This window comes from Coturnix japonica, chromosome 11 (genome assembly GCF_054131305.1).
Source record: "Coturnix japonica strain WE chromosome 11, WE-NBRP24, whole genome shotgun sequence".
In the NCBI taxonomy this organism is placed as follows: domain Eukaryota; kingdom Metazoa; phylum Chordata; class Aves; order Galliformes; family Phasianidae; genus Coturnix; species Coturnix japonica.
This window is the reverse complement of record NC_140673.1, coordinates 20,411,221-20,434,104: the sequence shown is the minus strand read 5'-3', so window position 1 is coordinate 20,434,104 and position 22,884 is coordinate 20,411,221. Positions and strand designations below refer to the sequence as shown.

Below are 22,884 nucleotides of genomic sequence, written 5' to 3'. Positions count from 1 at the left end.
CATGTTTTCCCGGTCTGCCCCGCGGCGCGCGGCGTTTAAACGCGCGTCCGTTGCCGGTCCCGCAGTGCCGCCATGGAGCCGCAGCCGTTCCGCTGCCTGTACCAGGGGCTCTCCGTGAACATCCAGCGCAGCAATGGTGAGCGCCGGGCACGGCTCCGCGCTGCGGGGCTGGGCGGTGATCGTGGCTCCGTTCTGATCCGCTCCCTTTCAGGTTTGATCCACCAAGCGACGGTGCAGGAGGTGAACGTGCCCAAGTGCTCCGTGTCGGTGGAGTGGTGCGAGTCGGGCGTCGTCAAGGGCAAGGAGGTGAGGGGCGCCGTGCCCGCCGTGCTGTACCCGCGGGGCTCGGGATCACGGTGCTGCTCAGCGCTGCCCCGGGCGCTGTGGAACGCTGAGATTGTGATGGACCGGCGGGATCCGTGTGTGCTCCCGGATTGTGACTGTGCGGGTGGGGCTGTATGGGCTCTGCTTGCACCAAGGATGCAGGCGCGTCGGCTGGTGGATTAAATGCTGAACCCTTCGCTTCCCCAGGTCTAAGTAGCTCCTTGTAGTTTATTTCAATCGCAGTCACCTCTTAATGCTCCGCGAGCGCAGAAGTCACTGAGATTTACTAAGATTAGCCGGAGGAGATTAAAAGCACTTGATGTGCTTTGCCCGTCCTTTGTGCTCGCAGAGCTCTTGTATGGCACCTGCAGAGCCGTGTGCTGTTTGTGCTGTTTGGCACATGGGGGTCATGGCACAACCAGCTCGTTTCTTCTAGCACAGTTGGCTGTGGGCTGCTCGAATAGCATTTCAATGCTTGTCCTGCCCTTAAGGGCAATTGTAACTTTGGCTTTGTTTGCCTGTCTTGAAAGCCAACATAAAAAAGCAAACGTCGAATCTTCCCTTTGCTTTTACAGATTAACATTGATGATATTTTAACAGTAAATCCTCATTTGGCGGGAGAGCCACCTGCTACAGAAGTGAAAGAGAACTTTCCTTTGCAAGAGAATGTAACCGTACAGGTAAGTGCTTCAGTCTTCCCACAGATAGCAATGTGACAGCAGCACACTTAAATCCAGGTCTTATTATAGACAGTGCTGTTGGTCTTATGAGTTAAAGACATCTGACATTGTGTTCTGTCTCACAGGCTTTAATCAGAAATCCTTGCTGCATTAATACGGTTTGTAGTGCTGTTCTATGTGTCCATGGCTGATTATTAATAGCTCTCATTGTTTTCCAGAAACAGAAACGTAGATCAACTCTTTCAAAAATTCCTGCTCCACGGGAAGGTGAGAAAGCATCCTTCTGTTACACCCCTGTCCAAACATCCTTCTGTTACACCCCTGTGCTCTTCCATTGTGGACATAATATTCCAGCTTAGTGCAGTGTGAGGCTGCTCGTTCAGGCAATGCTAAGAAGAGTGTTAAGAGAACCAGTTCATCCCAACACTTCACGCTTCTGAGTGCAGAACCCCTGCCAACCAATTGCTCTCCTATTGTTGTGAGCTGGGATTTTTGGATATATTGCCCTTTTCTGCAGCACTGTTGTAGTTATTCTTTGACGTGGCTTTAAATCTTGATAGTCAGGAGTTAGAAAATCCACATGCTTTTCAGCTTTTTAGTTGGCTCTTGTTTTTGAATTACAAGTGTCAGTGTTGCAGGTCTATTTATAATATAGTTGAGTGATGCTGATGTCAATTGACTGCAGGTTAAATAATTCTCTTAACGTCATAGCTGGCCAAAACTTTTGCTTATCTATGAACTATGAGTGGCTGCAGCTGTCTGGCCTTGTTGTTGTGTATGATGCAAGAGAAGGGAAATTACTATTGGAAATCAACAGTACAAATCCCCTTGTACCTGAGAGAGAGGAATTAGTCCAAGAAACTCAATATGTCAAAAGTTGTTCTATACTGGAGTGTGCTGATCTATCTCACGTGCAGAGAACTCTCCATAGATCTTGTGAATTGGCAAAGTAGTGATTATCTCTAGACAAATCAGTTAACAGACAGCCAGCTGGAAAAATATAAAGGTGTTTTAATTCAGACGTTGACTGATGGGGGGGAGAAAATATCCTCACAGAGGCTGCTGCTTTCCTGACATATAAAATCTAATTATGGTTTGCAGTGTCTGTTCCCTTTGCTTCTGGCACAGTCTTGTCCCTGATGACCCGCTCGGAGTGCTGGAGGGAAGCAATCAGTCATCAAATATTATCTGTATTATAGTTGCACTGTATGAGTGTTAGGAAGTAAACCTCAGAGCAAACTCTGTACTGCACCAATTAGGAAGTTAATGTTGACTTCAGGAGTCAGCCCGTAGACTAAACAAATCAAAGATCAGGAGGTTTCTGTCTCCTTTGCATTCAAGGAAGTGAGAGAAGCAGTGCTTTTAGGATGAACTTGAAAGCAGATGATGTCTAAGTTCTGTGAAGTGTTTTAGGAGATGCTGTATGTTCTCGTATAGAGAAATAACTTGAATCAAACCATTTAGAAAGAGCAAACCTCTTTGTATGTGTATAAGTCTGTCCAGGAGCACTATCATTCATAGCAAAAGTGCTAATGAGTTTGTGATGAAATCAGGTCTGGGCATGTTTGACAAAAGGAAATGGAATAATGCACCATCTGAGTATAATGAAACTGATTCTTTTTGTTCTTAAAATTGCAGCAGTGACATCTAATGTCTCTGCACCTGAGCAGAAGATTGCAGGTAAAGATTTTAACACGTGAGCTCTGAATTTCATGGGCACAATTGTAAGGAATTTGATCCAGAATTGAAGCTGAGATTTGTTTCACATTAAGTATTATTTCCTTTGGAATCATAGTGGTTAATTCTGGATAAATTCCTGTGATTGCTGGAGATTAGTTCTGGTTTTCATAGCACACTTCTATTTTTTTCATCCCACATTTGCTTTCTTCACAATCTATCGAGGTGTACGTTCCTATCCCTTCCTCAGGAAGCTCTGCAGATGGTTTGCTCTTGGTGAGAGAACAGTACTCCAGGCAGCCTCCATTGCCACATACTTCAAAAAGGCACTTTATGAAGAATTCCATATTGCGATTGTGTAGGCTCCTTTAGCTGAAATTAGTGTCATTAAGCTGCTGCTCCGCTGTGGCACCAAGTGCTCTCTCTGCATCGGGCTTGGCTGTTTTGTTGGGTGTAATACAGCTCCTCACCAGTTTTATCTTTGGATGAGGAAGAAATGATCTTTATCCTGGTTTTCCTGGACACAGATAACTCAATCTGTAGTCCATAAAGCAAAATTGGTGGTATCACCTTGGATAAATTCATTTTAAGCAGCTGCTGGATTGCAGTTCTGCTGTCACCACCAGTTAATTTGTAGCCTGCAGGTGTGAAGCTTCAGAGGATCTTCCATTTGTCTGTGATGTAACTACCTCCTTCCTAGGTCTTAAGATTTGGAGCAGCCATATAAGTGAATCATTGGTTGTATCTGGAGAGAAATTCACCAAAGCTGCAAATCTGGAATGAACTGTTTGTTCTTCTGTCATGGTCACTTCTCACCCACCTGCCCTTCCAGCATTGCTTTATCCCAGTCTTTGCTAAAGTATCCAATTTGGAAACGGTCTCTTTAATCACAGCCTGTATATCTGAATACATGATTATTTTCAAATGCCTGAGTGTCTGATGTGATGCTGACCTTGAATTTCTGTTTCCAAAGCCGTGCGTGGCCGCTCTAGGATGTCTATCATCACAGAATGTCAGCAGAACCTTCAGGAAAATGAGATGGGGATGGATCCCTCTACTTCTACACAAGTGAGAAACAACGTGGCAGCTCCCGGTGAGTAGAGGAAGAACCCAGAGAACTCTTGATATGAAGCAACATGCTTTGTATGTTTATAATTGAGTAAACTATGCATCTAGGAATAGGAGCAGCTCTTTCACGTATAAAGCAAGAGGGGGAGGTCCAATGCTATGTAAATATCCAGGGCTTCTGCTTGAAGGAGTTATCAGAGGGCTTGGGAAACAGTGTTGTTGAAGAACAGTGAATTCCTTAGCCAGACTGCTGTGGCAGGTCTACCAGCTTAGTAGCATCAAGTAGTGTTCACAGGGTGAGCAGGAAGCAAAGTGCCTTGATACTGCTGACAACAGGCTCTAACTACACTGGTAGTAGTTCTACATGCGCTGGCTGAGTAAAGCAAGAACTTGAGCTTGCTTGAGTTAATGTGAAACTGTAATTATCTATCTTGACCAGACCTTCTCTATGAATAGTTGTGGGTATGCCTCATGAGTTGAACCTCTTATTCAAATATCTTCAGAAAATTTATTGTTAACTTGTCAAGCTGATGGGGTGTTGATTTGTAGCTTTGAATAAAATCTGGATGTAAAAATATTTGCACGCAGGCTTTAGCTTATTCTGAACCAATCCAGAATCAGAGCTGAGGCATACCTGCAGACTGTGAGGCTTTACAATTAATAAACAGCTCTTGATCTTTGGGTTCCACTTACTGTCTTTGGTCTGGCTTCTTTCAGCAGCTGTCCGAACCAGGGCGAGTAGGCTGCGCTGTGCTCCAGAAACCATGCTTCCAAACAGCAATGGCACTACAGAGGATAATCTGCCTCCTGCTAGAATAAGCTCTGCACAGAGCCCAGGTACCAGGGAGCAGTGGCGAAGAACTGATTCGCCAGCAAGTGGTGCATCACTGTTCTACTTTGTATGCTCCTAGACTAGCACTTTGGAAAGGTGGCTTTGGCAATAAGACTGGATGTCTTAAGTACTTTTATGATAGTGTTATCTCCTTAAAATGCTGCCTTTAGAGTGATGGGATGGTGTAAAATGCATTTAAAATGTAGGGTGAAAATCGAATTAAAGGAAATGCTTTCAATTTTTATCTAGTTCGAAGAAAATCTAACATTGTGAAAGAAATGGAGAAGATGAAAAACAAGAGAGAAGAAAAGAGAGCTCAACTTAGTGAAATCAGGATAAAACGTGCACAGGTGTGTAGTACTGTACCAGTAAGGGGTACTACTGGACAGTATATCGTGGTAATTGAAACCTAAATGTATTTTGGATGGGCTTTGTTCTTAATTCTTCCTTTAGTACAGCTTTGATTTGAGTTTCAGAATGTTCTCAATCTCATGACTGAAGTGAATTGTTTATAACTGTGCATAGTTGATCGTATTCAGTATGCTCTGGGGATATACAATAACTATTATTGCTATAATGGGCTAATTACCTCTGTCTATTTTGTTGTTTTTACATGCAGGAAATTGACAGCAGTTGTCCAAACTGGGAGTTTGCACGGATGATCAGAGAATTCAGAGCAACTTTAGACTGCCAGCCATTATCCCTATCTGACCCAGTAAGGAAATACTGAGGCCCCTGGCTGCAGCACAGATTATTTGCCTTATTTATTTTCTACTGAGGGTTTTAGCATATGAGCAAATTAGTGCATCACAGATCCTGGGAAATTCTGAGCATATTGTGGTCCTGAGGCACCTGGTGGTAAATGTGAGGTCACTAACCTGTCCAATTTATGATAAGCTGCCTTGCATTACTTTGCATAGAGCAATGTCAGAGAGATTGCCTTTTAAAGACTATAATGCAGTATTTTGTGGGTAACATCTATATTTTTTTTAGAGCTTGTATATGTCAGTATACATATATACATATATATATATATATGAATATATAGACTATTACCCTGTAATGCAGTGTTATCATATATAAGGTGTACAGTGAGCACCTTGAAAATAGGTCAAAAAGAAAGAGAGCAGAAGTTAAGGTCAAATTACAAGAAGCAGGCTTAGCAGAGATCTTCAGCAAACTTGGAGTTGGTGTTGTTTAATACTTGAGAACAAGCAGTCTTTGCCTAGCTAAAGCCTTGCTATAGTCAGTGAAAAACGACAGCATTAGGTCCAAACAAGTAGATGCTGACTACTATAGAACACTTAGGTGGTTTCTGTACCTGCATCTGACAAAGCTGAAAACCAACTGCTGCTGCCTCACAGAAGATGAACTTGTCATCTTCTACTTTCTGCTCCCATCAGTGGGATAGCAGGCAGTTTTCCAAACTAAACATAGCAGTCCTTCTGCATTTGATGGACTTCAAGACTTATTTTACTGCATGAGTTGTGCTCTGCCTTAGAACCTCTTGGAAATGAATCAGTATATACAAAAGTTGATGTGAGGAGGCGTGAAATTTTTCTCTGTAATTCTAAGTAGATGAAACAGGTACATAATTACTTGTTTTCCTAATTTTTCTTAGATAGAAGAACATAGAATTTGTGTGTGTGTTAGGAAGCGCCCTCTCAATAAACAAGGTAAGTGTACTGACAAAGCAGCTCTGATCTGGAGCACTTTTGATGTGGCTTATTTGTGTTAAAACCAAGTCTCTTTTCTATCAACAGAAATAAACAAAAAGGAATGTGACGTGATCACTGTTCCAAGCAAGTGTGTCCTGCTGGTGCATGAACCAAAGCAGAAAGTGGACCTAACAAAGTACCTCGACACCCAAACATTTAGATTTGACTTTTCGTTTGATGAATGTGCTTCTAATGAAATGGTATACAGGTAATGCTTTCTTCTCACTGGAATGACTTCCAAGCTAAAAGCACTGAGCTATGGCTAGGTGACAGCCTGGCTTAAACTGCTACTTGAAATAAATGTAAACTTCCTTTGTGGAGGAAACCAAGGAACTAATAAGTCTCACACGGTTGTTTTCTTTTTTTTTTTTTTTGTGTGGCCTTGCTAACTATCTAAGAATTTGCTTTTATTTGCTTTGGTAGGAAAACTGATAAAGCAGGATGTGAACTGCTTGCCTTAACTGCCTCTTTCCTTCTGAATATCCAGGTTCACTGCTAGGCCTCTTGTACAGACAATCTTTGAGGGTGGAAAGGCAACATGCTTTGCATATGGTCAGACAGGCAGCGGCAAGACACATGTAAGTTTGTTTTCAAAGAATTAAATTTTCTAGCTTTAGATAAAATATGTTGAAGTTCTTTGTCATGGGATTGTATGAGGAGCTTGGATATTGAGGCTTTTGTCATAAACTGTTAATACTTTTAGTTGTTAATCCTCCTTTTCTGTAGGCTTAAGTATTTCTTCTGGAGTTGTGAGTAAAATCATGTCCTTTTTCCTCTTGGAAGAACAACTCCTTTGAACTCTGGAGTAGCCAGCACTCCAGAGCCTTACAGGCATTTAACTTTGCATGGTCCAAATCTCCTCTCTGAACTGACAGGAAAGCAGAAAATAACTGTATTGCTGTGATCATGTAGATGGTCTGATGTGAATGGGATGATAACTTCCTGGTATGTTCTTGGGATTAAAATCAGGTTGCCTGCCTTGCTTTTGAGCTGCATCTTACTTCTGGTGGCCTCTTCTCTTAACAGACTATGGGTGGAGACTTCTCTGGGAGAGCACAGAATGCCTCGAAGGGCATATATGCTTTTGCGTGTAAGTTGATTCTTCTTGAAATATGAAAATCAAAATGGTGCATGCTTTTCTTAAATTGATATGCTTTGTTTTTACAGGATTATTTAAGGCGTTTCTGGTAGAAGACAGTTGCTTCTGAGAGATTATATTTTCTACTTTAATGTTTGTTGGACCAAACTGTTTAATTTTGATTAATTCTGCTTTGCTTTTGTCTCAATGTAAGAAAGGTGTTTGGAAATACCTGACTTGAACACAACAGGAACGCACCTAATTCCCATATGAAGTTTGTTATGCAGGAAGCATATGAATGTGATTTATGCTTCTTACTTCATGCGTTAGATCCAAAAAATAATAATAATGAAGCACATACCAAATGTTCTCAGGTAGCAGGTGCTTATAAGCCCCTCTTTGATATAATGCCTAGGAAGTACCATGAACTGTTCTGTCCTACTTACATTAAGGCATATTGTGAAACCCTCAATGCAGCAAGTCAGTTGAAGTTCAATCAAAGGGTCAACTGTAGTGGTGTATAGTTTCCAGCAGCATGTAAGTGTTGTCCAGGTTCTCTGCAGGAAGCGTTTCAAACAAGTACTTGGCATTTGCAGGCCTGTCCAAAGCAATAACAGATCTTCATGTTCCCCACATCAGGGGGATGTGTGTGCAGTTCTTACTTACTGATCTTATTAGATCAGCGTGAGTTGCTGTCTGCACATAATATTAGCAGTAGAAACATCCATATCCCTGTTTTCAGTTTCCAGATGGTAGCACATCACTAATTGTTTCATTAGAATTTGCTTAGGATGGCTGTCATTCAGCTGCTAGTCACTGCATTATGGCTTGTGATATTCAGCAGTAGTTCAAGTAGCAACTAGGACATGTCTGTGTCTTCTTTCACCAGCACAAGATGTCTTCTTACTTCTAAGCCAGCCCAGGTACAGGAGTCAGGGCCTGGAAGTCTATGTGACTTTCTTTGAAATATATAATGGAAAGGTAAGACTTCTTGTTTTCTTTCAATCCTGGCCTGACTTTGGCTGTATGTTTCATGAGGAGCTGAATTAAAAATACTTTTTTATAGTATGTTAAGCCTCTGTTAAATGTGATGTTCCTGTATGGCTCTCTGTAAAGCCAGCACAGGCTACTTGCAAGGAGTCTATATTCAAATTTGCCTCAATCTTCTTGCCTGAATATAGGTGTTTGATCTCTTGAATAAGAAGGCAAAGCTTCGAGTCCTGGAGGATGGCAAGCAGCAGGTTCAGGTTGTTGGTCTGCAAGAGAAAGAAGTCAGCTGTGCTGAAGATGTCATAAGAATGATTGAGATCGGCAGTGCTTGCAGGTTTGATGCCTTAAAACAATAAGAAAGGAATCATGTCTTGTACCTGTGTCTGCAAAAAGTGATGCTTGTAGCTGGTGCTTTGATTTCAAACAAGGAGCCTGTTGTTCCCAGTAACAGACAGGCACTGTTCTGCACCTCTGCATGAAAACAAGGGGATTACAGAATGAAGGACTGGCAGGCATGGATTTAAGTCTTCCTTCCATAGTGGCCACATGTTCACACATTTCCAGAAGAGAGGAAACACTTGTATTGGGGAAGCGGGTAGACTCCACTTTAGAAGTATCAGCTACTATACTGGAGCATAAGTTGCTCCTTGAGAGTGTGTAAGATCAATGAAGAGCAGCTGGCATCAGGCTGTAGTTGCAAAAGTACTCAGGATTAACTGCAGGCCAGATAAGCTGTTCTGATAGCAGCAAAAAGGCTACGTGTCATTTGAAGATCTCCAAGGAATCCTTGAGAGAAGGTGCTACAGGCCAGCTGTAGGCTTGGCTGTTCAACTTGGCAGGCCTGGCTGCAGCCTGTGGTTGGGATATCTCTACCATTGCACTGGCATGTCTTTAATCAGGGGCTAAGTTCTGTATTAACAAGTCTTAGCTCTCTAATAAGATATACATGCCATGGAAATATTACTTGGCCAAGAAGAACTTCTTGGCTGCTGTATTACATCGTGTATGTAGCTATGTGCATCCTGAAAGCTCTTCTCATGCTCTGCTGTGCATCCTTTTTTGGGTGGGTCTTGTTTAATGCTACTGGGACCTTTGAATCTCCAGGGATGCAATTCTGACATTTGTTTGCATCTTTGCTGTAGGACATCTGGGCAGACCTTTGCAAACGCTAGCTCTTCACGGTCACATGCCTGCTTCCAAATCTTACTGCGTCAGAGAGGGAAATTGGTTGGCAAGTTTTCCTTGGTGGATTTGGCAGGAAATGAGAGGGGTGCGGACACATCTAGTGCTGATCGACAGACACGAATGGAAGGTGCAGAAATCAATAAGAGCTTGCTGGCTTTGAAGGTAAGCTAAAACTTGGAGAGCAAGTGGTGCTCAGCAACACAGGATTTTGTTTAACTTTGAGGTAATCTGTTCTGTTTCTTTCCAGTGTAAGGGAAAGGAATAGCCAAAAGGATCTTAGTTTTGTATTTTAATAATGCTGAAAATTATATGTATTACACTTGTGCTTAGTATGTTTCTAGGGAAGTGGTATAACTGTATGATCTCGAGTCTAACACTGGCATGGCCTTAAAATGGCTTCATTCAAGTTGTCTGACTTTTGTTTGTTGTTTTCTGCATATGGTGGGTATCAGGTATCCTGTGACAGTCAGATGTGTGGAGTGTACTTAAGAGGCTATGATGTATGTACAGAGCAATACAGATTGCTCTTCTCCAGCTTGCTGGTGGCTGCAGCTTGCAGACTTGCTTTTGAGGAGTGATGCAAATAACTACATTTACAAAGACTTTCCTTTTCTTAGGAATGTATCAGAGCTTTAGGCCAGAACAAAGCTCATACTCCTTTCCGTGAAAGCAAGTTGACCCAGGTGCTAAGGGACTCCTTCATAGGAACGAACTCAAGGACCTGTATGGTAAGTATGTCTGTGATACAGTTAAACCCACTCACTGTTTTTGAGTGTTGCAATTTAACCAGATAGCTGCATGCTCCTCCCCTAGAAGGATGGAATTTTGATATCAAATCTTCAGTAAGCTTTGCTCCAGCCTCAGTAGGACAGAGGCAGCATAAAGTCATTTTCATACTGTGGATCTACAGTAGTGTGCTCTCAAAGAGCTTTACTTCCTGGGAAGGTGCTGCACCATGGATGCACAAAGTCAGTGGAAAACTGGTGACAGTCATTGGCATGCTCCATAGGAGCCAGACAGAAAAACAGACTTGACCATGTCTTAACTCTGACCCTTTTCCCTTACACGTACCAGCTGCCTAATGAGATCTGCAGAGCTGGTAGCTTGAGCAAAGGCAGATGTGGCACTCACTGTGGCTTTCTGTTTGCAGATAGCAATGATTTCTCCAGGCATGAGTTCATGCGAATACACCTTAAACACACTGAGATACGCTGACAGGTAATGGCCTTTCTGACTTAGGGATTCTACTATCATTGCAGAGTATGTTTTGACTGCACTGTCTTCTTTCTTCAGAGTAAGGGTGTCTCTTGTTAGACTTCAAACTAACCTGCTTTTTGTAGGAAGTACACCCTGTTGGCAGTGTTCTGAATGGCTACCTCCATCTATAGTGTGCACTAAGAACATGGCTGCTGTATTACAATCCCTGACATAACACTGCAGATGATGCAGAATATCACCATGTGTTTACTGTGAACTTTAATATGAGCTAGTAGAGTATGATACCATGGAGACTTTGAAATCTTAAGAACCCAGAGAATTCAGGTGCTTGGTAGCAAATGGTGGGAGCATGAATTTGAATGTTCTATGGTTGGTCTTGGGCACCTGTAAGGCAGATTTGCAGGAACAGATCTCCAGAGTTCTCTGGGGGTCTTGCTGAACCCTGGAATACCTGTGAAGAGCAGCCTTTATATCTCTCTGATGAGATGAAAAGCAAAAAAGGATAGGCAGGCTCTGGCTGCAGGGAAAGCAGTTTGTATTTTGAGTCTCAGCATAACAGCTAAAGAAACAACTAAACCCTTCCCTGTTTCACTAGAGTCAGTGGTGGTTGGATTTTCCCTTGCTGATGCTGTGTCACGTGGCTCTGTGCTGCGGCTGCAGAACCTGTGACTTTTGTCCTGCATTAACAAGTTAAAACTTGCATACTTCAGGCTTGGTAGCTTCCTTTCATTTATGTCATAAAAGGCCTCTTGGTCCCCTCCTTAGCTCCAGAGAGAAGTCATAAGCATTGAAGAGCACAATGAATCTTCACAGGTTTGGTTCAGGATTGAAGTTGCTTTCTTTGTGTGCAGTTCTTGGTGAACAGTCATTTCTGATCACCTGAAAGCACAAGACAGAATGGAGCATCTGACTCACGCTGTGCTTCACTTGCACCCATTGACTTCACTGCTGTTGCACAGGGCAAGTTCAGGCTGCAGGAAAGGGAATATGCAGGCTGAAACTTACTGAAAACATGAAGCTGATGCTAGTAAGTGGGATGAAGTGCCCAGCTGATGCTTGATGTCTACATCTAGCTCCATCTCATCAGCCATGATTTTTGTCTTTCTTACAGGGCTGTTCTAGCATGGAGGGTCTTATGTTTTTAGGGAGTGGAGGAAATGACATTCCTTTTCTTAAGTCCTCTTAGTTGATTGTGACAGACCAAGCTGACATGCCTCTGTGAAAGGCTTTATGGCAGTCAGTATTGTGTACTTCAGCTCTTCTCTCCAGGAGAGGTCCTAGCTTGATATAGTTAGACTGGACATGGAAACAACCATCTTTCAGCTTTCTTTCTCCCAGGCCTCTGGAGTTTCTGTCTATGTGGGCTTGTTCCAGGTGTGATAATGTGTGGAGTTTCTTTTAATAAAGCCAAGTACTTTTTGCTGAGCGCGGATGGATTGCAGCAGCTGTTTTGTGATACCATAGCTCTGAAACTGCTGAAAGATATTAAGTGGCAAATATTCTTGTTGCAGGGTGAAAGAGCTCAGTCCTCATAATGGAGGTGGTGAAACACATAATCAGATGGAGATTGAGACTGAGGAAACAGAAATGAGTGGAGAAATCGTAGATCTTCAACACAGTGTATGTGTGTGCAGTGGGCTGCAAAGATCTCAAAGCTGCAAACAACTTGTTCTTACTTAAGCTGTTTTCTTGCAGCTGTCCAAGAATGAGGAAGAAGATCTCTCTCCCCACCTGTTTAGTTTCCGTGAAGCTATGATTCAAATTGGTGAACGAGAGGAGAAAGTTGTAGAACAGCTTCGAGAACTGAGACAGGTAAAGAAGCAAGCCCAGCTCAAGATGCCTTCTACATGTTGACAGCAGCTTGCCTTGCCTGAACCCAGTGCTATGGGGTAGGCGATGGGCTGTAATTAAAGGGTATTATGTTTCCCTTACTGCCAGCTTTTTTTTCCCCCGTGGTTTCCTGTTCAACAGGTTAATCTGGGGAATTCTGGTGCTTGTGGCCAGCCAGTCCCCGTCTCCTCCACCTGCTGCTAATCAGCATAGACTGTTAAAGTTGTCTCTAGAAGCTCAGCTCTGTTGATTTGGTGTGACAGATACTCTAAAACTTGAATTTCTAGAAAGTCAATTTCTTAGTATGTTCGTTCTTGTAAATACAGAAAATGACAACTGAACTTGACTACCTCCTGGCAATCACAGAACAACCGGACTATGACCTTGAGACATTTGTGAGCAGAGCTAAGTACTTCATAGAAGATAGCTCAAGAAACTTCTTTAGTGCCAGAGGTATGTTAATACTTTGAGATAGTGTCTACTCAGGAGGTGTGTTTTTAATTTGTATTTTCACTAATCTTTTTTTTTTTTTAAACTCTGAAGTAACACCAGCATATCTTATATAAGTGATCACCAGGGTGGACTGATCTTATTGTCTACACTTTTCAAAGTAAAAAGAGCAGCAGCTGAATGGAGATGAACATCTGGGCCAGGGAATTCAGTTTTCAGATCAGTAACCCTGTCATTCCCCTCTTCCTTTACAGAAACACTGGATGCTCTAGAAGCAGCCATGCAACTAGAGGAGCAAGCCAGCAAGAAGATAAGAAAGCAGAGGCATCAGTAAATACAGCCAAACTTGGTTTGCAAGCAATCTTCTGTATGTCTTGCATGTTTGTCAGTGGTTTAACTACTATTAAATGTAGTAGGGTACTTGAGAGAAGCAAACACGGCAGCCTATCTCTCTTCATGTCTTGTATTGGGGTACTCTGTAGAGACTCTGCTGAAAAGCTCCCCTTCAAGGCCTAGGGGATGAGGGCTGAGAGTCTACTAGGTATGTTTCATATCTGGTCCTTTATTAATGATGATGAACTTCTATTAGGGAAGTGACTGCAAATATATAACTTGCTAATGTAACGTACATGTAACTTTTGATTCCAGATGTGCTTGAAAACACCACAATACTTTTCTGGGAAGAAAATGGACTATATATAATGTTTAAAAAAAAAAAACAGTATTTTATGAAGTTTTTTTCAATTAAATAAATGTTCTTGTATTTAATTAACTTCAATCTTACAACATTTCTTGCTGATTTTTGCTAGTCTTAACAGACCCTGAAGACTGTCTGGTGCTGCAGAGGTACCCCTCATTTTTTTGGAGTAGTTTTATTTTTGAAGTCTTTACACTTGTAATGTTTGCATAAAACTAATTTAAAATAAATCTTCTCTTTTAATTGAGATCCTGTGGTGTAGAACTTGCCAAGCAAAAGGGGAAAACAAGCACACTCTAAACAAGCCTCCTCTACTTCAGTAAAGCTCAATGTGTTTCAGTGAGTGGATCAGCTCTTTTTAGCAGCAAGCAGGTAAAACCCTGTCACTCCCTCTCACTTCAGTAGTGTGGTCAGGCTTCAGTAGTGGCCCAGGATGTTATTTCATATGCGTATTCTGTGGGCTCAGGGGGAAACAGTCAATGTGCTACATGAGAAGCTGTGTTCAGCAGTCCATCAAAACCTGTATTTGAGATAGAAGGATAAAGCTGCTACCAGCTCAGCTGTAGGAAGTTGGGATCCATGACCCTGGTGTGTGGTCTAGTCCAGACAGCCCCATACAACTTGTTCTCTGGAGGTGAGCAGGTACAGGGCAAGGATAGGGGAGGACATAAGTGATGCTGCTGGGTGCATCTTATGTGTTTAATTCACTGTAGGGATTATATCTAGAAGGACAAAAATAACCCTATGAACTCCAGTTCCAGTGTGTAGGCATACAAATATCAGAGTACACAAAGACTAATCTGTCATTACTCACTCTTGCCCTACACCCCAGCCCTGGGCTCCTAGGCTGCCTTCCACCACAGATTATTCCTTTAATTTCAGGGGGAAATACTAGTACACGACCAAGGGGGTTTTCAAGTAACTGAGCCCAGCTCCATGCCTACCTTCTGCAGTTTACATCTATGCCATGTCTTCTGGGCTGTCCACTAGATTAGAGGCCAATTCTTCAGCCTGGACTCGATCTATTTTTGTGTACCAGGTCTCAGGGCAGTCCTGGAAGAGGCAGCGATAGCTTTAGGTATGCCTGGTGCAGCACACCAAGACAGTAGCAAAACAAGTGTGAGAGGGCTGTTGTGCCCTACTGAGTTTAAACTAAAGCACAAGGCAGTTCCCTTGCTCAGTCCTGCTGTTTCTGGTGTTACTACTCTTAGCTATATCTAGCTTTGACCAGGGATAGCTTGTGGTAAAACAGTAGGGTCCTGGGTACAATGAAAAAGTGCCCTTTTCTGGGCCCAGTGTGGTTTAGTGCTTTGTATCACTACCCCAGGAGCCAGAGGGGCAGGAGGGTCCTGGTTTTGCAGGAGCTTGAGTCACCTCTTGCCCTATTCCGACACAGAGATCCTGCCGTTGCAGGAGTAGCAGGTGTCTGAAATCCATCCTTGCTTTCTTCTGTGTTTGAACTACAGAAACAATTGTCCTGAACACAGCCTGGATGTGAACACCAAGGGGGATTTGGTCCATTTCTGGGCCAACTCTAGATTTTTTATTTTTCTGAGGAGTACAGTCTCCCCTACACCTCTGCAAAACAGCTCAAGCTCTCCCAGTGCCACTGATAAACTCTGCTAGGGAGGCATGCTTACCTTAAAGAGCTGGAACAGTGTGTGTCCTACTGCCTTCCTTATACACTCCTCCACAAAGGGATATGTGCGAACTAAATACTGCAACAGAACGGAGAGTTAGCGTATGGGGATAAGGGGCGTGCATGCATGTGTGTGGAGGTAGAACTGTGTGTACAGTGTGGCTGCAGACCACCTCAGTGTTATGTGCCAGTTACTGCCTCAGCCACCCCCTTTGGTTTCAGTGCTTCTGCCAGCACTTATTGAACACACCAAAGGGGAGTGTGTTGGGCCTTGCTCTAAGCCCTACCTTATCCCACTCTGCTGTCCCCCAGTGCCAGCTCACTGATAAGGAGGAAGGGTGTTTGCAACAGCACTGTCTGTTTCTCCTCAGGTGAACAATACACTGACCCTCTGCATAACCAGACAGGTCACTCTGAGCAGCCTGACTCTCAGCTGTCCCTTATTCTGTGTCTTTCCCACTACCCACACTACGGTCCTTCCTCTTCCCAGTCATCACAGATCTGTGCTGAGGCAGCCAAAGCTCTTTAAGCAGCACCAGCAGGACAAAGTAGCCTGCTTACAATTCTGCACTAGTGTCTAGACCCAGGGAAACTACCTTGGTTAACAACTTAACTCTGCCTGTGCCAGCCTCCAGGGCAAGCTGCAGAGTAGAACAAGCGTGTGAGTACTTCCCAGTACCCTCTGTGTGGTGCCTGGCAGGAGGGAAGCACAAGGAACAAGTAGTACAGCTATTTCCAGAATGAACTGCCACTCCTGCCTTTGTGAAGCCTGCCTGCTGTGCTCAGAAACAAATAAAAACCTCACTAAAACAGTGCAGGGAGCCTTTCTGGTGAAGTGTTCTGGAAAGAGACCACATGCTAAGATGTCATCCATTGTACACCATCACACTCACCTCCAGGGAGATGCTGGCGTTTCTCTGGCTGAGTGGATAATCCAGGTTCCCCACTGCAACCATCAGGCCATGCACCACTTTCAGCTGGATCAGCTCTTCAGCCACTTCTGCTGACTCCTTGGCTAATATGCTGCAATACGACAGTCATCAACCTCTACCCTGTGCAGGGGCATGCAATAAATTGAGCCTGGCCCTCTTGGTACATACCTGGTGTGATCCCCATGGAGGCACCAATGGGCAGAAAACAGAAGAATCTCAAACATTTGACCAAGTATGGCTTGTCACTCACTCAGTGTGTGGTTGGTTGGGGTTTTTTTTTTTGGCTGAGAAATAGTTATTTAATATTGGCAGGAGCTTCCTGGTGCATATTAAACCCTACAAAGTTTCTTGCATGAATATGGAGAACCCAGAGCTCAAAGTGGAACCACCACCACTGATGTCACTGCTTTTGAGACTATGCCTCTGTACCCACTAAACTCACCTGCTTTTGCAGGATTATTTTTTCCTGCTATCTGCTTTTGCAGAAGTGTTCTCATAGCACTATCTTGTGGACAATGCAGGAAACTCATAATAACTGCTCAGACCTCAGCACAAGCAGCCAAATGTACGGATGCTGTGGTCAATCATAGGTACTGCATTCTTACATTGGGTGGCTGATGTCTCTGTGCCAGAGGTAAACAAGTCCAGCTGCCTCAACCTTTCTTCATAAAAGAGGTGCTCCATCTTTGTGGCCTCCTACCAACAGCTCTGCATCCCTCCTGTGCTGAGGGCCCCAGGCCTGGACATGGTGCTCACAAGGGCAGGGCAAAGAGGGACGGTCCCCTCCCTCTCCCTGCTGACACCGCTGTGGATGCAGCCCAGGGTACAGCTGGCTGCAGGAGCACAATGATGGCTCACATCCAGCTTCCTGTCCATCAGGACCCCCAAGCCCTTCTCTGCAGGGCTGCTCACAAGGAGTCTGCACATGTACCTGGGATTGCTCTGACCCACGTGCAGCACCCTGCACTTGGCATTGTTGAACCTCACCATGTTCTCATGTGCCCACTTTCTGAGTCTGTTCAGGTCCCTCTGGGTGGCACCTCTGCCATCCCTTCTATTGTGCCAGCTGCAGCACTCAGCCTGATGTCATCAGCCAACTGCTGATGGTGCACTTGATCCTGCTACGCACTTCCAACTCGAAGGAGCTCCCTGCACTCTGTGAGTTATGCTCCAGGTTTCCTTACCCGACAGCTTTAGCAGCAGCAGCCTGCTGGATATGGGCCGGTGTCTGCTCCGTCGGGCACAGCGCTGGGTCTGCAGGAGGAACACAAGGAAAGCGAGAACGGCGGCCGTACGGTACCACAGATGCAGCCCACAGTACGGGATGCTGCTTTTACCTTCAGCACGTGGTTCCGTCCCGGGCGCAGTCAGCAGGGCCACCAGGCCGGGCAGCAGGGCGGGGGGAGCGCGGCGGGACACGAGGGTGAGCAGCAGCTGGACGGCTGGGGAACGGCAGCGGGTTAGATAGCGGCTGCAGCCGGGCCAACTACACCCACCTCACGCTATTTTGCTCTGCTATTAACCAGTACAGGGATAGCTCCGCCGAAGCGGAGCCTCAAAAAATTCCACGACACTCGTGCTTGTTCCTCTCCACGGAAATCTTTAGTAAAAGGCGAAAGATTTATACGATCTGAAGAGAAACCAGAGTATAACCACCACCCTGCCCGGCCCCGTGCCCACTGCCCGCCCACCGCACCGAGCACACGGCGGCCCGCCCTGCTCCGCCCCGCTCAGCACGGTGTGACCGGCACAGCCCGGCCCGCATCGCACCGCAACGACTGGTACCAGCGGCTGCTCACGCGTGGGGCGGCGGAGCACGGCGGGGGTGCACGGGGCCGCGCGCTGCACGCTGGGTATGCTAATGAGACGAATAATAATGAGCTGTATGCTAATGAGACGCATAGTAATGAGCTGTATGCTAATAACCACGCTCAGATGAGGGCGGAACCGGAACGTGGAGCGGGCGGGACTGAGGCTGTACCGGGGAACGGGGCGGGACTGAGTACGGAACCAACGGAACTGCAGTAATGAGGCTGAGTAACAGGAACTAACATGAACCGGGAGCGTTCCCTCAACAGCGGAAACCCATATAGTCCTATTAAAGTTATATTCTGTCATTAACCATAGCAGGGATAGCTCCGCCGAAGCGGAGCCTCAAAAAATTCCACGACACTCGTGCTTGTTCCTCTCCACGGAAATCTTTAGTAAAAGGCGAAAGATTTATACGATCTGAAGAGAAACCAGAGTATAACCCCGCTCATTTCCCGGCCCTCACCCCCCTGCCCTCTCCCCTTCCTTAGCACACGGCGATCCCCGCTCTCCCCGCTCCCCCCGCCCCTCCCGTTCCCGCACTACCCCTCTCCCTCCCTCCCGTTCCCGTTCATCCCCTACCGGTTCCGGTACCGGCAACTCTGTACAGCTCAGCTGCGTTTCGCCACCGCGGTGCCCGCTGGGTATGCAAATCAGACGCATGTTAATGAGCCGTATGCTAATGAGACGCATGCTAACGAGCCGCCCACTAAGCCCCGCCCCGGCCGTTCCCAGCCCGCTCGTACCTTCGTAGTGCACGGCGGGGTGCGCCGAGCCCAGCACTGCCAGCAGCGGGGTCACTACAGCCGGGGGAGCCTCTCCGAGCACGTCCTGCGGGACAAGGGCGGGTTGAGGGGCGGCTGCGTGCAGTGCAACCCGCTGTGCCCCTATAGGTAGAAGGCAAACTCAGCTAGTGCTGGGAATAGGGCCAGCCTCTCTGCAGGCTTCCCAGCCCCTGGGGGCACCCTTTGCTCCCACCGCTCACCTGCATGCTGCGCAGTGTCTGCAGAGCCAGCTGCTGGCCGTGGGGAGAGCCGCAGGGCAGCACTGCCAGCAGCCCGCTGTACACTTGGTTCTGGTACTTGGGGTTGCCACGGCCCAGAGAGTCCAGCAAGATCTGCACCTCGTCCTGAACCTCTGCCGAGCTGCTGGTGGCCAGCAGCTTAGCAAGGGATTGCACACCTGTGTGGAGAAGAAGGTGCTGAGTCGCATGGCAGCACTGCTAAGGATCCATCTGCTGCTCCTGAAGCAAGCTATGACGGCAGCTATCACCCCACAGCCACTGGTGACACAAGGCATAATCCCAGCTACAGAGCACTAGATGGTGTTTGGCTGCTACCAGCCGGGAGGAAAAAAAAGAACAGGAAAAAATATCCTTTGAAAGAGCAGCACAATGTGTGCCACAAAAGCCTCAGCCTCCAGCAGGGCAGGTTTGCAGTGGGCAACTGCGGGGAAGAATAGAAACTGTTGTGTGATTTTTGCTGTAGCAGTTGTGAGCAGTGGGACAGCAACAGCGGATCAAAAGAAACGACTGTAAAGAAAGCGAGCTCATTAAAACCGGAGAGAGCGGATGAAATGGGGCCGTTCAACAATAGCTGAGCCCTGAGCTCCCTCCAGCCAACCCAACGGCACAGCTATCTGCTGGCCGGCAGCAGTGGCTGGATGCTGCAAGCAGCCCTGGGGCCAGAGGGCAGGGAGAACATCCTCATCTGAATTAGGAACAAGCACACGTGGACATGCCACCTACCATAGCTTTCACAGATGAGCTCCTTGTACTTCCTGCCGGCGTCTGCGATCAGCTGAAGCAGCTTTACAGCCTCCTTTTTGTCCTCCTCTTTCAGGTGGTTCAGCCCTAGTATTTCCAGGAGCATCAAGACACCTCCGAGCTCCAGAAATTCAATAACGTATCTGCGCCTGCATGGATGGAGGAACAAAGCTAAAAACATCACCCGCTTCAGAGCAAATCTTCCTGAGTGTGCACACCTGGACACTGAACACGAGGCCACTGAGGCTCAGCTTGGACAGAGCTTTAATGCCAGCGTGTCACCAGCTACAGCTTTACCCTGTGCTTATTTCAGGTGCTAAACCACAGGCACAGAAAACCCCATCTCTGCTCTCAGGTTTCCAGCATGCTCTCTCCACACCATGCCAATGAGCCAGTGGTTCTGGAGCTGGGAAAGCAGTGGATTTGGATTTGAGAGCATCTCATAGAAAGCCACAGCCCCACTGCCTGCATCGCCTTCCCCATAGCACCTCTCAGGCAGTGACATTGTGTACTCACCCACTTGCAGCAGATAAGAAGACACTGATGGACTTGAGCAGCTTGCTGATGCACGTGCTGTGCATGTAGCTGTTTGATAAGGCTAAGGAGACAATTACAGACTATCTCAGTGTTCCCCAAGCAATTCCGGCAACGTGAAGGTCTGAACCTGGGTACTCTCTTTGTTAGAGGGAGCATGGACCTTCCTCTCAAAGGCATGCAGGGGTTCCTGATTCTAGGTTCCTAATTTGAGGTCCCTGAGAGATAGGCTGTATGACTTTGGCTTCAGTTCCACCTTCATATTGCTGTTTTGCTCCCCTCCCCCCAGCTGAATCTTTATACAAAAGCTTATTCTTCATACAGTATTTTTCAGTAGAGAACTTTCCCTTCCTCTCCATCCCACTACTATGTGCCACCTTTGTGGCTTTCCAAGGGAACAGATACGTCAACCTCAGCCATGCTGCCAGGCGAGCCAGAAACAAGCTGGCTCCCTGGGAGAACTCCAGCTCCAGCTCTGGTTCTGTCTTGCCATTATTGCTTCTAATGAAGTTGTCCAGGATGTGGTTTCGAGCAACTCTGCGAGCATTGTCCCATTCTTGCAGGAAAACCATGAGCTTCCTGATGGCCTCCTGCTCTTTGACAGATGTCATGATTTCTTCTGCCTAGAGAAAAGTGAGAAAGAAGTTTAATACAGGCCTTAAAGGTAGGGGGGAAAAAGAATCTGTATTAAAGGACTACCATCTTATTGGATAGCTCTGGAAAATATTAGTATTAAAACATTTACTAGCTAGTAATTATCTCATTTTCCTTTATACTCATACATTTTTTCTGCTGTGTTAATACAGTCATTTTGATGTAACTCATTCTCCTTCCTTTTGTTTCTTGTTAGCCTCACAACAAGAGCACTACCTCTCATATCTGACCTACCCAAGAGTAAGTAGGGTGATACGAGGACACGGATAGGTGTGGATTTATGGGGAGCAATGGGGTCAATGGTCAATGCCTGGCAGTGCAGTGTGCTCTCCCGTGGGTGCACTGAACCATTTGAACTGGGCCCAAATCCACTCCAACAGAACGTGTTTGGCCTTGGCAAAGGGAGAGTGCCTGGGGACCTTTGGCACGGTGGACTTTAACTCTGTTTTGTTGTTGTCTAATTTCTATGCACTCATTCTGAGCGTGCAATGGTGCATCATTAAAAAAAAGCTATGAACATCTGAAATAATACAAGCTTTGTGGAAGAAGGCAGGAGATCCAGAAACACCCCTTGTCTGCGCTGCCTTCAATCCCATAAAGCAGTCTGCGCTTTAGCAAATTACTTTGCCACGCTTTTATTTCAGTATGAAATCCCCTCAACTCACCCTGAAAACATGGCTGCACTCAGGGCTGGGGTGACACATAAGCATGTAGTTATAATTACAGACTAAATGAACAGCCAGAGGGTATCGAAGGGAAAGACTCACCAGTGCTGAGGCTTTCAGTTGAGATGGATGCTCACAAACATTGAGGCTCACCACAAAAACCCCCCACACAGGAGCAATCTCCAGAAAGAGATGCTACCTTAGTGCTGGTCAGCCCTTAAATGGGAGATGTGGAGTCAAACTCCACCCCTTTTGGTAGCACAGCTGAATTACCTTCACCTGAGCTCCCACAGCTGAATTACCTTCACTTGTGCTCCCACAGCTGACTCATCACTTGTCTCAGCTGGTTAATCAGAGGTTCATGCTGTGATCACCAGTTTCCCTTACACCAGGACACACTCAAACAGAACTTCCTACTGCTGTTATCAGTCCCCAAAAGAGGACTGAGAGCTACAATGAGATTTCATTGGGGAATGAACAGCCTGTGCTGTGCAAAGAGCCCGTGTCCTTGGCAGGGCGTGCTCAGGATCTCCTTTACTGAGGAAGCAGGTTGAAAATAGACCCATTTTCCCCCAATAGTTGTGATTTGAAAGCGTTATTAGCCATAACAAATGTTATGAACGGCCTGCTGGGGGCCTCTGCTGAGATAGTGAAGTGACAGTCATATTTCACATTATTGCAAAGCGTTTCCTTGTGATTTACAGGCTATTTGTGAAACATTACTTACGAGGTATATGATTGATATGAGGAAAACAGGCAGTGAGCAGGAGAGGCTGCATGGAATTTACAGCGCCATAAAGAGCTCCTACGTCCTCCAGATTAAAAGAACTTTACGGCCTGAAACGTCCCCGAATGGAACGTTTGGATATTGATGTTGTCCTTGTTTTAAAGCCGCGCTATCACAGCCCGCTCCTCACACTGCGGCCTGTGGTGACTGTGGTGTCTGTGGTAACTGAGTCCTGTGGTAACGCCCTCACCTGCCCGCGATGGGCGGCCACCCCGCGGAATAACTGACACCTCGGCTCGACCAATCCCCGCCCTCCACTGCCTCCTCTCGAACCAATAGGCGTGTGTTTTCTCGCCCGGTAGGCGGGACTCCCGACACACGGCGGTTGCTAAAGGCGCGTTGCTACGGAAGT

At 45.9% G+C, this 22,884-nt stretch overlaps 2 protein-coding genes and 2 non-coding genes across 23 annotated transcripts; 1 reads left to right on the top strand and 3 right to left on the bottom strand.

Moving 5' to 3' along the window:
* The first annotated feature begins 63 nt into the window (after positions 1-63).
* Positions 64-13,994, top strand: KIF2C (kinesin family member 2C). Of its 6 annotated transcripts, none has more exons than XM_015870401.3 (22): positions 64-136; positions 212-306; positions 900-1,004; positions 1,223-1,271; positions 2,643-2,684; positions 3,655-3,774; positions 4,470-4,586; positions 4,831-4,931; positions 5,201-5,296; positions 6,203-6,257; positions 6,345-6,507; positions 6,787-6,877; positions 7,326-7,389; positions 8,267-8,358; positions 8,559-8,701; positions 9,510-9,714; positions 10,170-10,280; positions 10,703-10,770; positions 12,282-12,390; positions 12,466-12,582; positions 12,927-13,053; positions 13,305-13,994. In XM_015870401.3, exons 1-22 carry the CDS (start codon positions 73-75, stop codon positions 13,382-13,384), a joined length of 2,214 nt encoding a protein of 737 aa, XP_015725887.2. In that variant the 5' UTR covers positions 64-72; the 3' UTR covers positions 13,385-13,994. The 6 variants fall into 6 exon arrangements, with proteins under 6 accessions (XP_015725887.2, XP_015725886.2, XP_015725890.2 ...); XM_015870400.3 differs by having other exon boundaries at positions 4,467-4,586; XM_015870404.3 differs by lacking the exon at positions 2,643-2,684.
* ARMH1 (armadillo like helical domain containing 1) lies at positions 1,996-22,746 on the bottom strand. 15 transcript variants are annotated; one of them, XM_085511606.1, is made up of 12 exons: positions 22,473-22,746; positions 20,832-21,049; positions 20,409-20,477; positions 19,875-20,041; positions 19,113-19,309; positions 18,874-18,958; positions 17,656-17,760; positions 17,503-17,572; positions 16,280-16,409; positions 15,388-15,465; positions 14,692-14,800; positions 1,996-2,160 (listed from the first exon to the last, which is right to left on the bottom strand). In XM_085511606.1, exons 2-11 carry the CDS (start codon positions 21,035-21,037, stop codon positions 14,708-14,710), a joined length of 1,200 nt encoding a protein of 399 aa, XP_085367732.1. In that variant the 5' UTR covers positions 21,038-21,049; positions 22,473-22,746; the 3' UTR covers positions 1,996-2,160; positions 14,692-14,707. The 15 variants fall into 15 exon arrangements, 10 of the variants coding, with proteins under 10 accessions (XP_085367732.1, XP_085367730.1, XP_015725893.2 ...); XM_085511604.1 differs by lacking the exon at positions 1,996-2,160 and adding an exon at positions 8,494-8,633; XR_014932815.1 differs by lacking the exon at positions 1,996-2,160 and adding an exon at positions 11,289-11,649 and having other exon boundaries at positions 19,106-19,309; positions 22,473-22,611.
* Positions 17,854-17,968, bottom strand: LOC116653812 (U5 spliceosomal RNA). Its single transcript, XR_004308280.1, has one exon. It is a non-coding gene; the product is annotated as a U5 spliceosomal RNA (small nuclear RNA).
* On the bottom strand, positions 18,453-18,567 carry LOC116653801 (U5 spliceosomal RNA). The gene has a single exon (XR_004308269.1). It is a non-coding gene; the product is annotated as a U5 spliceosomal RNA (small nuclear RNA).
* Positions 22,747-22,884: the final 138 nt, after the last annotated feature.

Coding starts and splice junctions, on each gene's coding strand:
- KIF2C (XM_015870400.3), top strand. CDS start 73: ATGGAGCCGCAGCCGTTCCGCTGCCTGTACCAGGGGCTCTCCGTGAAC. Junction 4,932..5,200: donor TCAGGATAAAACGTGCACAG/GTGTGTAGTACT, acceptor TTTTACATGCAG/GAAATTGACAGCAGTTGTCC. Junction 9,715..10,169: donor AGAGCTTGCTGGCTTTGAAG/GTAAGCTAAAAC, acceptor TCCTTTTCTTAG/GAATGTATCAGAGCTTTAGG.
- ARMH1 (XM_085511606.1), bottom strand. CDS start 21,037: ATGACATCTGTCAAAGAGCAGGAGGCCATCAGGAAGCTCATGGTTTTC. Junction 18,959..19,112: donor AGACACTGCGCAGCATGCAG/GTGAGCGGTGGG, acceptor CTTGTCCCGCAG/GACGTGCTCGGAGAGGCTCC. Junction 14,801..15,387: donor CACTGTTCCAGCTCTTTAAG/GTAAGCATGCCT, acceptor TGCCTCTTCCAG/GACTGCCCTGAGACCTGGTA.